The sequence below is a fragment of the Petaurus breviceps genome, unplaced genomic scaffold, assembly GCF_028583685.1.
Source record: "Petaurus breviceps papuanus isolate PSGF00001 unplaced genomic scaffold, PetGlider_PUasm1.0 37, whole genome shotgun sequence".
Classification (NCBI taxonomy): domain Eukaryota; kingdom Metazoa; phylum Chordata; class Mammalia; order Diprotodontia; family Petauridae; genus Petaurus; species Petaurus breviceps.
Genome location: NW_027186296.1, coordinates 26,025,189 through 26,039,163, shown reverse-complemented (window position 1 = coordinate 26,039,163; position 13,975 = coordinate 26,025,189). Strand labels below are relative to the sequence as shown.

The following is a 13,975-nucleotide window of genomic DNA, read 5'->3' as shown; positions in this document are numbered from 1 at the left end:
TATCTATCTATCTATCTATCTATCTATCTATCTATCTATCTATCTATACCTATATCTATATCTAGCTAGCTAGCTAGCTATCCAGCTATCCATCTAGCTATCTATCTAACAATTCTAATAGCACTTTAAAAGATTCCGTGCACTCCAGGAACCGATAAGAAGGAGTCTGTTGTGCCAGTCTGTCATACCATCTTACATAAGATGCCAGCAAGGAATAACAGAATCTGAGAGTTGGTTTAGTGGTTCAAGAACCTCCTTGGGGGTACACAATAATGGCCCAAGAGGTTCATACTAAAAATTCTAAAATACAGTTTGAAGCAATAAATAATGACCCAATAGTATTATAAATATACAGGGTATTCCAGAAGTCTTAGTGCAGTAGACTTCTGGGACATCCTGTATTTTCCCTCTGTGACAAGAAGTTTGTATATGTTTGAAGCATTAGAGATCTGTAGTTACTGAAAGCATTCATTGAATAAATCTAAAAGCATATTGTGAGTAGTGTATTAAATAATCCTGGAGGTTCACAACACCTTTTTTTGTTGTTAAAAAGAGTTCAAGGATCAAAAAAAAAAAAGTCAGGAATCACTGGTCTACAACATCCTTAACAACTGATCATTCAACCTCTGCCCTGAGCCTTGATTCTTTTTTTTTGTCTTGCCTTATTTACTTCTCTCCCGTTCGTTCATTCATTTAATCCATTCATTCATTTGTAATGATCATTCCTCAATAAACCACCTTTTTCCTTCCACGGTAGAACCAGCCCTTGGAGCTAAAAGAAAAATCAACTAGGGGAAAACAGATATCTGACAGTACAGGCAAAATTGCACATCCATAGTCCTTTACCTGTTTATCAAGAGGAGGAAAGTGTGTTTCATTATCTATCCTTGAGGCCTCAGGGGGCTCCCATTGCATTTAATGTGAATTCAGTTGCCTTTTAGAGTTTTGTTTTTTCATTCACATTATGGTAGTCATTGTGTGTACTGTTCTCCTGATTCACTGAGACACTCCATTCTTCAAAGATATTTCTTGTTTGGCTCTTTGTGGCACCTTCATTAGGAAAGTGGACAGTCCTACATGCTCGGTGCTTTCATTTTTAGATAGGGAATTATAAGCATTTAGGTAAAGGTGGCTATGTGTGAATCAATTAATTACTGAGACAATTAGGAACACTGAAATCCTTTAGGTTTGCTTTCTGGGAATTGGTTTCATTTAGTATTACATTAAAAAGCTGACTGGAGAGGTCAGATTGATTATTGTCCTTCCATTTCTAACACTCTGATCTGTGGTTCTATCTATTACAAATACAACCTAAAAGCATGACTATTAATTAATGTATGCTATTTAACATCATCATTGTGGTTATTATTAATAATGCCCATGCTGCACAAAACAAACAGTAATAATACTAATCCTGATTTAGGTTTAATAATAGCTCACATTTATATAGCACTTAGATTTACAAAAGCAGTTTCCTCACAACAACCCTACGAGATAAGTATAAGACAAGTTTTCTGACCCCCATTTTACAGATGAAAACCAAGGCTCACGGAAGATGCCACTTAGTCATAGCCAAGTGCAAAATGCAGAGCCAGTAATGAAATTTAAGTCTTTCAAAAAGCCCCAAACATCATATTCTAAACTTGAATATTCTGAAGTCTGCATATAGCTTGTTGTAGCAGCAATTCTGTCCTAATATAGCAGACTGAAATTTTAGAGAACATCACTAAAAATGTTAATGAGTACATCTGGGGGGTAATTGACAATTTCCCTCAAGAATATGTTATTGTTATTTCTGAAGCTATTTTAAATAATAAAGTTTATGCTGCCACTAAAATATTGCAAATGCTCTCTTGGTGGTTATTTTTCATAGATCCATCAATTTATGATTTGGCCATATTCCCAATGGGACTCCAGAGTTTGGAGAGTAGACTTCCTTCTTTTCAACTAATCAAAGGCAGAGCTGGGACTCTTTGTCAAAAGGAATAGAGGCTGGTTGACTCAAATAGAATAAAAGATAGAAATTTATATTAACATAACTTTCTAGATGGAAGCTACCTTCTAAAATATGTCTTCCTACCACATAATTAAAAAAAATTTAAATGCTGAACTATAACAATGAAAAAGGTGTAGAAAAGAGAGAATGGCTTGATTCAATGGATTCTGATCATGCTAATGAGAAAGCTATAATTTTCCATGTCTAGAAGTCAAATTTTCTAATTATATCCCCAATTATACATTCATTGACTTTTGATCACCCAAAAGGTTTAGGGCTAGAAATCACCCATGCAAATGGGCAGAGAGGGATGATTTCATGGCTTGGTATCTTTCTAGAATTCCCTAGCTGTATCGTTTCAGTTGCTAACAGATCATTTGGAGAAATAGTCTAAAATTTTTAAAGATGAATTTTTTTAAAGATGAATCTTTCAAAAAGTACCTGTAGAGAATAAGAAGTGTTATGCCAGAAGTCGTTAGATGGGCTTTAATGGGAAAGGCAGTACTGTATAATTAAAAGAGCCCCAAATTGAGAGTTAGGTTGGACAATTCATTTCTTCTATCTGGATTATTTATTCTTCTATTCTAGATTTCCGTTTCCTCATGGGTAAAGTTAGGGCAATGGATTAGCATTAGATGATCTTCAATGTCCTTCAATGTCTTCTTCTTCTTCCCTTCCATCTTCCAAATTCTATGAACCCTTGAAGTAGGAGTCCAGTTAGGCATGGGAGGAGGGGAGGAGGAAAAGATACTACATAGCAAGGTAGGCAAAGAAATCATGACTATGACTGTAAGGTAAGGTAAGCAGGTGTAAGACTAAGCAGGTGTCCTAGAACTAGGCAGGCAGGAAAGGTCTAGAAGCTAGAAGTTAGAGATTTAGCAGAAATAGGTTTAACAGGAGAAAGATATAAGTGCCACAAAACAAGTACAAAACACAATTGCATTTCTGACAGTAAAGAAATGGCTGCAAAGAAAAACTCAGAATTTGTAGCAAAAAATCTTAGCATTGGAAGGAAAAGACTAAAAGCATTCAACCAGTACCCCCCAAAAAAAGTATGGTAAATCAACTATCTTAACTATCTTTGTTTTCCATTTATTTCTTGTACCTTATACACACACACACACAGAGTATGGTAAACTTTTCCCTGGTAAATTTTGCCATCTAAAACAACTGTAGCATCATGAGATTTTAGAGTTGGCAGGGAGCTTAGTAATCATCAGGTTTCTCATTTACATCTGAGACCTCCTAGAAACTTGCTGAAGAGTGTATAACTAGCTGGTGGTACTCATTAACTTTTTTCAGTGTCTGTGGAGAGAAAAGATTGGGAAATAAATGCATTTCTAAGTACCTGAGATTACAGGTGGAATCACTTTAGGCAATGAATGTGATCCTTAGAATGCTATGTAGAAATCAGATTGATATAAATCAAACCATTTCCCCACTGTGATTGACACTATAATTGCAGAAATGGTTATTTTTGATTGGTCTCCAATTATCAAGGTTTCTTTACACTTCAGTTTTAAGTTTCTTAGTGCCATAGCTTCTGTTATCATAATGATAACTATCAGTTTTATAGCACTTTAAAGTTTGCAAAGTGTTTATAGATGTCATCTCATTTGACCCTTATAACAACCTAGTCAGGTGGATGCTATTTTGTTGTTGTTATTCAGTCATTTCAGTCACGATTGACTCTTTGTGACTCCATTTAGGTTTGTTTGTTTTTTTAGCGAAGATACTGGAGTGGCTTGCCATTTCCTTGTCCAGTTCATTTTCCAGATGAGGAAACGGAGGCAAACAGGATTAAGAGACTTGCTCAGAGGAGTGTCTGAGGGTGAATTTGAACTTATGAAGATGAATCTTCCTGACTCCAGGTTCAGCATTCCATCCATTGTACCATCTATCTGCCCAGATTTTATCATTCTTGTTTTAAAGATGAAGGCACTGAAGCAGAGAAACATCAAGTGAGCTGCCCAGCATTATAGAGTTAGTTCCCCTTCTAAGGGAAGATTTAAACTCAGGCTTCCTAACTCCAAGTCCACCACTCTAACCATTACCTCTAGCCACCTCCAAGTATTTGATTATTAAACACTTTAGTGCAAGAGTAAGTAAGTGGGGCTGGACTTTGATCCTAGGCTAAAGACTGTCTGTATTCTTCCCAGTAGAAAATAAAGTCCTTGAGGATGGCACATAATAGACACTTTTGTGTTGAATTCCTGCTTTAAACCATGTCTTTGAGTAGCCGGCCCTTAGCCTGAACCTAAATGTGGTATCCAATGTCTGATTGCATTTTCAGTAACTAGCTAGATCTAAGAGTCTTCAGTCTGCTACTCCCTCTGACTATTCATTTTAATAAATGTAAAATTATGGCCTGAATGTATCTATATACATCCTATCTAGAACCCATCACTGGTCACAGGCATGACCCAATTCATACATCCTTGGGATTCAGCAATTTCATTAGAATCACTTGTCATAGTTAGTAAATCAATCATCCCAAAGAAATAATTGGCTCTCTACCACCTTCCTCCTTATGTCATTTTTTATTACCCTGAAAACAAGAGTATACCTAAAAAGGGCTGAATAAACTGTATTTATTTGGACTGATGGACAAAGCTTGCAGGTTGGACCTAGCCTGTGCTAACCTAGAAATGGTGACAAGGCTCATTCATTGCTTCCACCTTGAATATTCTAATTCTAAATATGCAAGCTCATATCAACTCCATCCTAATGAGCTAGTGCTGCCTTGCAATCATAAAATCACTGTTTGGTGCACTTCAACCGAATTAGCAGTTCTCCCTGGAAAGAGACCATGAGACTACAAAAAAGATTTTGCTTATGTTACAAGTCTGAAAGTGAGAAACAATCTATAATACTGTAAGTTAATTAAATGGAAAACAATTTACCAAGTGATGTTCACAAATACCAACAGTCTCTAACTAGCTGATATTACCAGCACTCTGGTGTTTTTAGTATTTAATGTTCATTCAGTAGACATCATAGAAAGATGACTGGATTTGGAATCAGAGGACTTGGGTTCAAATTCCAACATCAACAACATGTTGATGTATGGCCTTGGACAAGTAATTATCCCTCTCTTGATGAAGTTTCTTCGTTCATAAAATAAGGAGATGGAATCAGATGACCCCTCTAGGTCTAAATCTTATGCGAGGGATTTGCTGAGTACACTTGTGCAAAGAGATGTCCTGCCATGGTGGCTTTTCAACAAGGTCATTAGGGGAGAAACAATGGTGACCCAATTTATTGTACAACTATTTACTCACCAGGCTCCCCTTACACTATTCATCTTTGAAAGGTTGTTGATAATAGGCAGTAGCTACCTCTCTATGAAGAAACCCAACAGATTTTGTTCCTGCTCTAAAGGGACTGAGCTAGAGAGAGAGGATCGGGGGGAAGTAAGGTAGTTGAGATCTATGCTAGCAGCTAGAGGACTTGGCATATAATCTTCTGTGTCCTCTACTTCTTTGTATCTGCAACCAAAAGAATACGCTCAAGTTTCCTATAGTGCTCTAAACTAGCCTTGATTTACATGCACGGATCAAGCTTCAGTTTTACTGGGAGCCAGAACTGTTATGAATAAATACTGATCCCTACCATTCTCATGACCCAAGGTTCAATGAGCTGGTGGTGGCTGGGGCCAGAAACATGGACTTCAGCTCAGAATAGAATAGATGATAGTCATTCTTGTTTTCATTTTCTGTACCTATCTTTTGAAAATCTAAGTTAGTTAATAAATTTCCCATGCATCAATGTTGGTCTCTTTAACAAACTCCTATTTTCCCTCTTCATCAGAATTATTTATCTTTGTGTCTTCAAAATTTCATTCCTGAGGGTTCTCCAACCCTCTGGGTTTCCCCTGTGCAAAATTTAGTACTTGGGTTCTTCCCTGGTTTTTTTTTTTTTTTAGGAACCTTTTGAAGTCTGCTCTCCAGAATCCCTTTTGCATTTGAGAAAGGCTGGGCCCAGGGACCAACTGGTCTAGGTCTGTTACCTCTGAGTAATATTTCTGCTTTTATTACCTATAATCTGATTAAATGCTTTCTTAATTAATGACCTTGGGAGAGGTGAGTCCATTGGGTACACAGTCAAGGTTAATGAATGAGAATGGCTGCTCCTCTAGGTGCAGAAGGAAAACAGGTGTGTGTGTGTGGGGGGGGGATAATTTTGTGTTTATGTGGTACCTTTCTTTCCAGAAGGTTCCAAGTATCTTGTTATATATAGTAGCTCATAAATCCTAATATCCTTGTAAGTTAGGTAAGTGGAAAGTGTTACTATCCTCATCTTTTTTTTTTTTTTACTATCATCTTACAGGCAGAGTCTGAGGCAAGCAAAAGTCAAGTGACTTCTCTAAGGTCAAACAGTGAGTCACTGGTAGGGCTTAGAAAAAAGCATATTCCAATTTAGCATCTAGCACAGTGCTTTGAGTAAGGTAGAAATAAAGAGGAGATAGTCACAGTTTTAGAAGAAAAAAACAAGTTTGAAATCCACCTGATTTTACTACCATCTATGCAACATCTCTCTATCTTGTTCATAAGAATCACAAAAGATTTTGGCAAATGCTTTGTTAAAATCAAGAGAAACTGGGGTGGCCAGGTAGCACAGCAAGCAAGAGCACCGGCTCCAGTGTTGAGAAGACCTGGAGATCCAATCCCGGGCTCAGACACTTAGCACCCACCCAGAAACACCTGGCCGTGTAACCTTGAGCAAGTTACTTAACCCCAATTGCTTAGGGGCGGCCAGGTGGCTCAGTGAGTAAGAGCACTGGCTCCAGTGTTGGGATGACCTGGATCAAATCCGGGCTCAGATACTCAGCACCACACCCAGAAATAACTGGCCGTGTAACCTTGAGCAAGTTACTTAACCCTGATTGCTTTAAAAAATAAAATAAAATAAATCAAGAGAAACTATATCCATAGCATTCTTCTCTTTTACTAGTCTGACAACACTGTCAAAAAAGAAATAGAAGTTAGTCTCATATGACCAGTTCTTTGCTGAAGCCATTGTTGGCTTGGAGGGATTACCATTCTCTTTTCTCCATGTTTCCTAACTGTCCTTTTAACGATACTGTCTGTATGTGGTAGAATTTTGTCTTTAATAATAGCTAATAAGTATTTTGTGCTGCCTAAGTGCCTAGCATTGTGTTAATTAATTGAAGTTAAGTTCACCGGCCTATAGTTTGCACATTCCATTCTCTTCCCTCTTTTGAAAATGGAAACATTTGCCCTTCTCCAATTTATAACATTTCTCTTGTTTTCAAAGGTTTTTCAGAGCTCATGGACTGCTGTCTATCAATTATCTTTTTTTTTAAGATGTAATTCAAGTGGATCTGGTGACTTGAACTCATAAAAGTCAGCTAGATGTTTTCTTACTATTTCCCTGTCTATCTAGGCTATTCACCATTTTTGTTCTGACCCTTCCAGTCCAAAGATCATTCTTCCTGCACATAGTAGGTGCTTAATAAATTCTTGTTGACTGGCAAGGAAAAAAGTGAAATGAGAGATGAGGCATTCTGACTTTGTTCCATTGACTACTATTGTAACATACACCTGAGTAGTCGTCCTTTCTCTTCTTTGGTCCTCTTTTCTTTAACAGTGCTTTAAAACCTCATTTTTTGGTTTTTCTTTTCTTTCCTTTCCAGTTTCAGCTTATTCTGAGCTGATTACTCCTGGTGCTATTCTTATAGAAGTCTGCCATGCACAGGTATTCACCCTTGCTTTCATCTTATATATCTGTCTTTTGAAAAATATAAGTCAGTTAACAAATTCCCCAATATTGCTCTTTAAATCTTTAAATAAATGTTTTCCTCTTTATCAGACTTATTTCTCTTTGTGTCTTCAGGATTTCATTCTTGAAAGTCCTCCAACCTTCTAGCCTTCCCCTATAACGTATTTTTTGAGGAACCCTTTGTAATTTGATCACCACAAATGTAGGGTGTGTGTCACACTATGCTCAATTTTTTTCTCTATCACAAATTCTAAGGTGGAATGCCCAAATCCTCCAATGGTTCCTATAATTTTCACCCAAGCAACTAGCTTCTCTCTCACATCTAGAAAAGAAGTTCACCTTACTGGTTCCTCCATCTTTTGAAAGAGGAAATTATCAATAAGGCAAGTAAAAATTATTAGCTGCTTTGTTTTATTGGTGAGCAGACAACTGGATAATTGAAGTACCCCATCATTTATTTATTATACCTTTCCAAATGCCTCATCTGCATCTTCCTTCTGCCTATCTGACTTGCAGCATCCTCTGATGACAAAACCCTTTTTGTTTCAACTACCATTGACCCTCACCCAAATATTCTTCACCATTGCTTCCTTCCACTGGTTCCTAGATACTCACATAAGTATCAACCAATCAATAAATATATATTCTTAATATACAAAGCTAGTACACATCTTCTTCCCTCCTCTCCCCATAAACCTTTTATCTGTCTTATTCCTTTTGAATAAGGTACATCCTTCCAGAGACTCATGCATCTTATCCCACCAAGTGTCAGTGATAGCTATAAGGTCAAGTTACTTCCTTGAATTATGATTTTTTTAAAGCAATTGGGGTTAAGTAACTTGCTCAAGGTTACAAGGCCAGTTATTTCTGGGTATGGTGCTAAGTATCAGAGCCCGGATTCGATCCTCAGGTCATCCCGACTCTGGGGCCGGTGCTCTTACTCACTGAGCTACTTGGCTGCTCCTACATTTTTTTTACCTTTTTTTTTGGAGGGCAATTGGGGTTGAGTGACTTGCCCAAAGTCACATGGCTAGTTTTTGTGTTAAGTGTCTGAGACCGGATTTGACCTCAGGTCCTCCTGACTCCAGGGCCAGTGCTCTATTCGCTGTGCCAACTAGCTGCCCGAAGATTTCCCTTTTTTTTTTTTTTAAAGCAATTGGGGTTAAGTAACTTGCTTAAGGTTACACAGCCAGTTATTTCTGGGTGTGGTGCTAAGTATCTGAGCCTGGATTTGATCCAGGTCATCCCGACTCTGGGGCCGGTACTCTTACTCATTGCACCACCTGGCCGCCCCTGAATTATGATTTTTTAAAATTAAATTTTCCTGCCAGTCATACTTTTTGCATTTATGTGCAGACATCTGAGGACATGGGTTTTATTGCTGGCTCCTTTCTTGGAACCAGCTCTCCTTATCTAGCAATAGCTATTTACCATTTCTGTTGTTTTGGGTTTTTGTGGGTTTTTTTTTTACTTATACCTACTTCCCACCCTTGCTACTATTTTGATCAATTATCACTAGCCTGATTTCTCTCTCCTCCCTCTCTAATCTCAACCCAATAATCTGCCATTTTAACTCCACATTGTTCTCTGCTCTTAAATCCCTTGTGCATCTGTACTAATGACTCTCATCTCTTGCCAAATCCTAGGCCAACATCTGCCTCCTCCTGTCCTACTCAGGAATTGCTTAATGCAGCTGGAAGAATGACTAGATAAGGATTGGGAATATTATGAATTCATGCTGACCAACTTTGACTGGGCCCTCACTGCAATAAGGCATGTGTTTTTTTTTTTTTTATGATTCCTCCCTGATTTCCTATCTTACCTATAGAAGCTTTTCCCTTATTCCCTCCTTAAGTCTTCTACACCTTCCCTCTTCACTCTCTTTCAGCTAAGGTCCTTGTCCCTTACCTCACTGAGAAGACTGAGGCCACTTGATCTTCATCTCAAAGCCCCTTGATATCTTTTCCCACTCTCTCCTCCTTCCTCCAGTCTCTGACAAAGAGGTGGTTCTTCTCTTTGCCAGATCTAGCCCCTCTGCATTTGCACTTGAGCCCATTCCTTTCTCTCTTCTCAAATAGATAGTCTCCTCAATCATCTCTATTCTCTCTCAAATCATCAATCTTCCATAATTATTTAATATGTTTTATTTTCCTCTAAAATACATATTACAATAATTTTTAACATTTGTTGTTTTTTTTAAGTTTGGAGTTCCAAATTCTATCCCCACCTCCTCTCCCCCTCCTGAAGACAGTAAGCAATCAGATATAGGTTATACATGTGCAATTATGTAAAACATTTCTATATTAGCCATTTTGTACAAGACTCAAATGAAAGAATAGGAATGAAAGAAAGTGAAAAATAGCATGCTTCAGTCTGTATTCAAACAATATCAGTTCTTTCTCTGGAGGCGGACAGAAGGCTCCATCATGAGTCCTTTGGGATTGTCTTGGATCATTTTATTGCTGAGAATAGTTAAGTCATTCACAGTTCTTCATCGTACAACATTGCTGTTACTGTGTACAACATTCTCCTGGTTCTATTCACTTCACTTTGCATCAGTTCGTGTAAATCTTTCCAGGCTTTTCTGAAATCATCCTGCTTGTCATTTCTTATAACACAATAGTTTCCCCTATCTACTGGTTCCTTCTAACTGCCTTCAAACATGCCCATCTTTAAAAAAAAAAAAAGCCCTCAATAGACACTACTATTACATCAAGCTATCATTTCTATATATGTTCTCTTTTTCTCAGCTGAATTTCTTGAAAAAACTTTCTACACTCACCATCCCCATTTCCCCTCCGCTGACTGCTCCTTAATGCTTTGCAATTTGACCTCTGACCTCATCACACACTAATAATAATAATAACTAAAATTTATATAGAGCTTTAAGGTTTGTAACATTATCTCATTTGATCTTCACAACAACCCTGGGAGGTAAATATTATCTCCATTTTCCAAATGAGAAAACTGACACAAAGGGAGGTTATAGGACTTGCCCCAAATTGCACAGCTAGTAAGTTTCTGAGGAAAGATATGGACTTAGCTCTTGCTGACTCCAAATACAGCACTCTATTCACTCTTTCCAAAGTCACCAGTGATATCTTTTTTTGGGGGGGAAGGGAGAGGGCAGGGCAATTGGGGTTAAGTGACTTGCCCAAGGTCACATGGCTAGAAATGTGTCATGTCTAAAGTCGGATTTGAACTCAGGTCCTCCTGACTCCAGGACCGGTGCACTATTCACTGCGCCACCAGTAATCTCTTAACTGACAAATCTGATGTTCTTTTCTCAGTCCTCATCCTTCTCCACCTCTTGGCTGCGTGTGACACTGCTGACCATCCTTTCCTTCTAGATAATCTCTCCTCTCTGGGTTTTAATGATACACTATCCTGGTTCTCCCTCTACCTGTCCGACCACTCCTCAGTCTTCTTTGCTGACTCATCATCTATATCCTGCCTTCTAGGTGTGGGTATTCCTCAAAGTTCTGTCCTAGGTCCTCTTCTCTTCTCCCTCTATAAGAGCTCTCAACCTCACCAGCTTCCAGAGGTTTAAGTCTCATCTCTATGCAGATGTCTCCCAGTTCTATACATCCTGGCACACTCTCTCCCTTGAGCTGCAGTCCTACAGAACAAATTGTGTACTGGACATTTCAAACTGGATGTCGCCAAGACATCTGCAACTCCGCCTGTTCAAAATTGAATTTAGCATCCTTTCCCCTAAATCCTGTTCTTTTCCAAACTTCCCTATTTCTGCTGAAGACACCACCACTCATCCAGTCTCTGTGACTTTGCCATTATCCTGGACACATCACTCTCCTTCATCCTACAAAGCCAATCAGTGGTTAAATCTTGCACCTCAATTTCTAGAACATCTCTCAAATCTGTTCTCTTCACTCCATAACTACCCCCTTAATTCTGGCTCCCACCACTTCTTGCATATATTATTGTAATATACCCTGATTTCCTTGGCTCAAGTCTTCCTAATCATTCTAGTCTCTCCTACACAAAGCAATTTTCCTTAAGCCCAGATCTAACCATGTGAATCCCCTAATTAAACAATTCTAGTGACTACCTACTACCTCTAGGATAAAATGTAAATTTTTCTGTTTAGCTTTTAAAGTCTTTGGCCATCTGGCCTCACCTTATCTTTTCAGACTCACTAGACATTATTCCCACTCCTGAACTCAGTGATCCAGCTTTTGTGGTCTTCTCTCTTTTCTTCACACAAAACACTCCATCTCCCTTCTCTGTGCCTTTTGTCATTCCACATGGCTGGAGTGCACTCCCTCCTTATCTCTGCCTCATAGAGTCCCTTTCTTTGAGATACAGCTCCAATGCCATCTTCTGCACAAAGCCTTTCCTGACCCTTCCTCCAACTACTAGTAACTTCCCTCCCAAATTCCCTTGTATTTATTTTTATTTATTCTATTTATGTTTATATGTGTGTGTATTCATATATATTTATTTTAAATTTACTTTTATGTATACTTACTGTCTGTAATTTGAGTGCTCATTGGGAGTAGGGATTGTTTCATTCTTTGTTCTTATATCCTCAGCTCTTAGCACAGTCCTTGGCACACAGTAGCTGCTTAATAAATACTTTTTTGAGCTACTGATTGATTAAACCATGCAGCCTTCTAGAACTAAGAAGTAAACTTGCCTGAATCTTTTCTTAGGGTCGGGAGCCATTTGAAAGATCTGCATTACTTTTAATTCTTGACTTCAGAATTTATTTCACTCTAGGACTCCAGAACAGAATCTGTGTCTCCTTTTGATCCCTCCTGATGATGTTAGACCTTTCACCACACCCAAGCCTTTTCATCTATTGCCACCTGTAATTGAGTCTTGATGGCTCAGCTTCCTCAGTTAATGGCTCTTCTAGTGCTCAGCTCTCTCTACTCCAAGTAGTTTTAATGATTCTTTGAATTTGCAGGCATATAAACTTATAACAAATCCAAGGCATTATTAAAACATGGTTTAGAATGAGTGATTCTCAAGTAGAAAGACCCGCGGGAGAGCCAAGATACTCAGCCCTGCATCCTGAACAAATAAACAAAGCCAGAATGAAAGCAAAAAGCCAATGAATGGCCTCCCACCACTAGCACTTGAGGTTGGGGAAAGGGTTAACTTTGGACAAGTGCCTTCCTAATGCTGTCCTTGGAGGCCTTCCACAGACAGGTTTGCAAACAATCGATACTCAGGGCACAGAATGACCACTCAACAACCACAGTACACATGGCATTCAGCAGTTGTGCAATCATGTTTCTTTGCCTTTCAAAGATTGGATGCCAGCCCTGGTATGAAAGGCAGAGAAAAATGAAAATTCTGCACTTTTATTTTCATGAAACACACCAATCTGAATCTATCACTATTTAATTCATCTCCCAGTTATGGTGAAATAGAGCAGATCCATTAAATTCTGATCCAGGTGCTGTCCTGGTGATTTTCTTCCCTCTCCTGTAGGATTTGCTCTTTTTATACAGCAATATTTCTACATCAAATAAAAATAAAACAAACACCAGGAAGCAAAATCAAGCTCTAAGCAAAGAATAGCTTCTGAGTGAGCTAGAAAGATTCCAGAATAAAGTTTATTTTGAAAAATTGGCAATACATAGATCAGCTGGGTCTCAGTCTTGTAGTGATATTATGTGTTTACACCACATTAAACCTTTTCAAAGTACCTTTGCAAACTCTAATACTTCAAAGATCTATGATTTCAACCTTGAGAGTACTATCTCAACCAATTACATCTATTCCATGTTTTAGTAGACAGTCTTCATGAAGTAATATGGCTGGAAAAATTCAAAATCTTTCAATCAACTTTCTGTCAACAAGTCTTTCTACCCTTAATGGGGTTTATCCTTGGAAAACAGACATAGATTCCATAGAATGGAATGAAAATCTAGAAATATTTTCTGACTCCACATACATATGTAAGACAGGAATGCAGTTAAGCAAGGGAAAGACACTGATCTTGTCCCCTAGGCATAGTTTTGTTCTTGTGCCTTTACTACTCTCATTCATTACATGGGAGACCAAAGAAAAGGTGCTTTTTTTTTTAAGCTTTTACAAAGAGATATTTAGTTAAAACATTTAACCAGAACCAAAGTGCAGAAAAATACATTTTCCCCAAATCAGAGGGACATTCTCTACCATACCACTTCACTTACTAGGAACAACGGGCTAATCTTTAACATGGTTACTACAAAGCTTTCACCCTACCAAGTTCATTTCCAAATG

The 13,975-nt window shown here is 38.2% G+C and overlaps 1 protein-coding gene across 1 annotated transcript in view; it reads left to right on the top strand.

Moving 5' to 3' along the window:
- ZNF280D (zinc finger protein 280D) overlaps positions 1-12,535 on the top strand; it is a 127,602-nt gene extending 115,067 nt beyond the window's left edge. The window contains exon 20 of the mRNA XM_069098129.1: positions 12,479-12,535. Within this exon, the coding sequence (XP_068954230.1) occupies positions 12,479-12,520 (42 nt within the window). The 3' untranslated portion in view covers positions 12,521-12,535. The remainder of the gene's footprint in view (positions 1-12,478) is intronic.
- Positions 12,536-13,975: the final 1,440 nt, after the last annotated feature.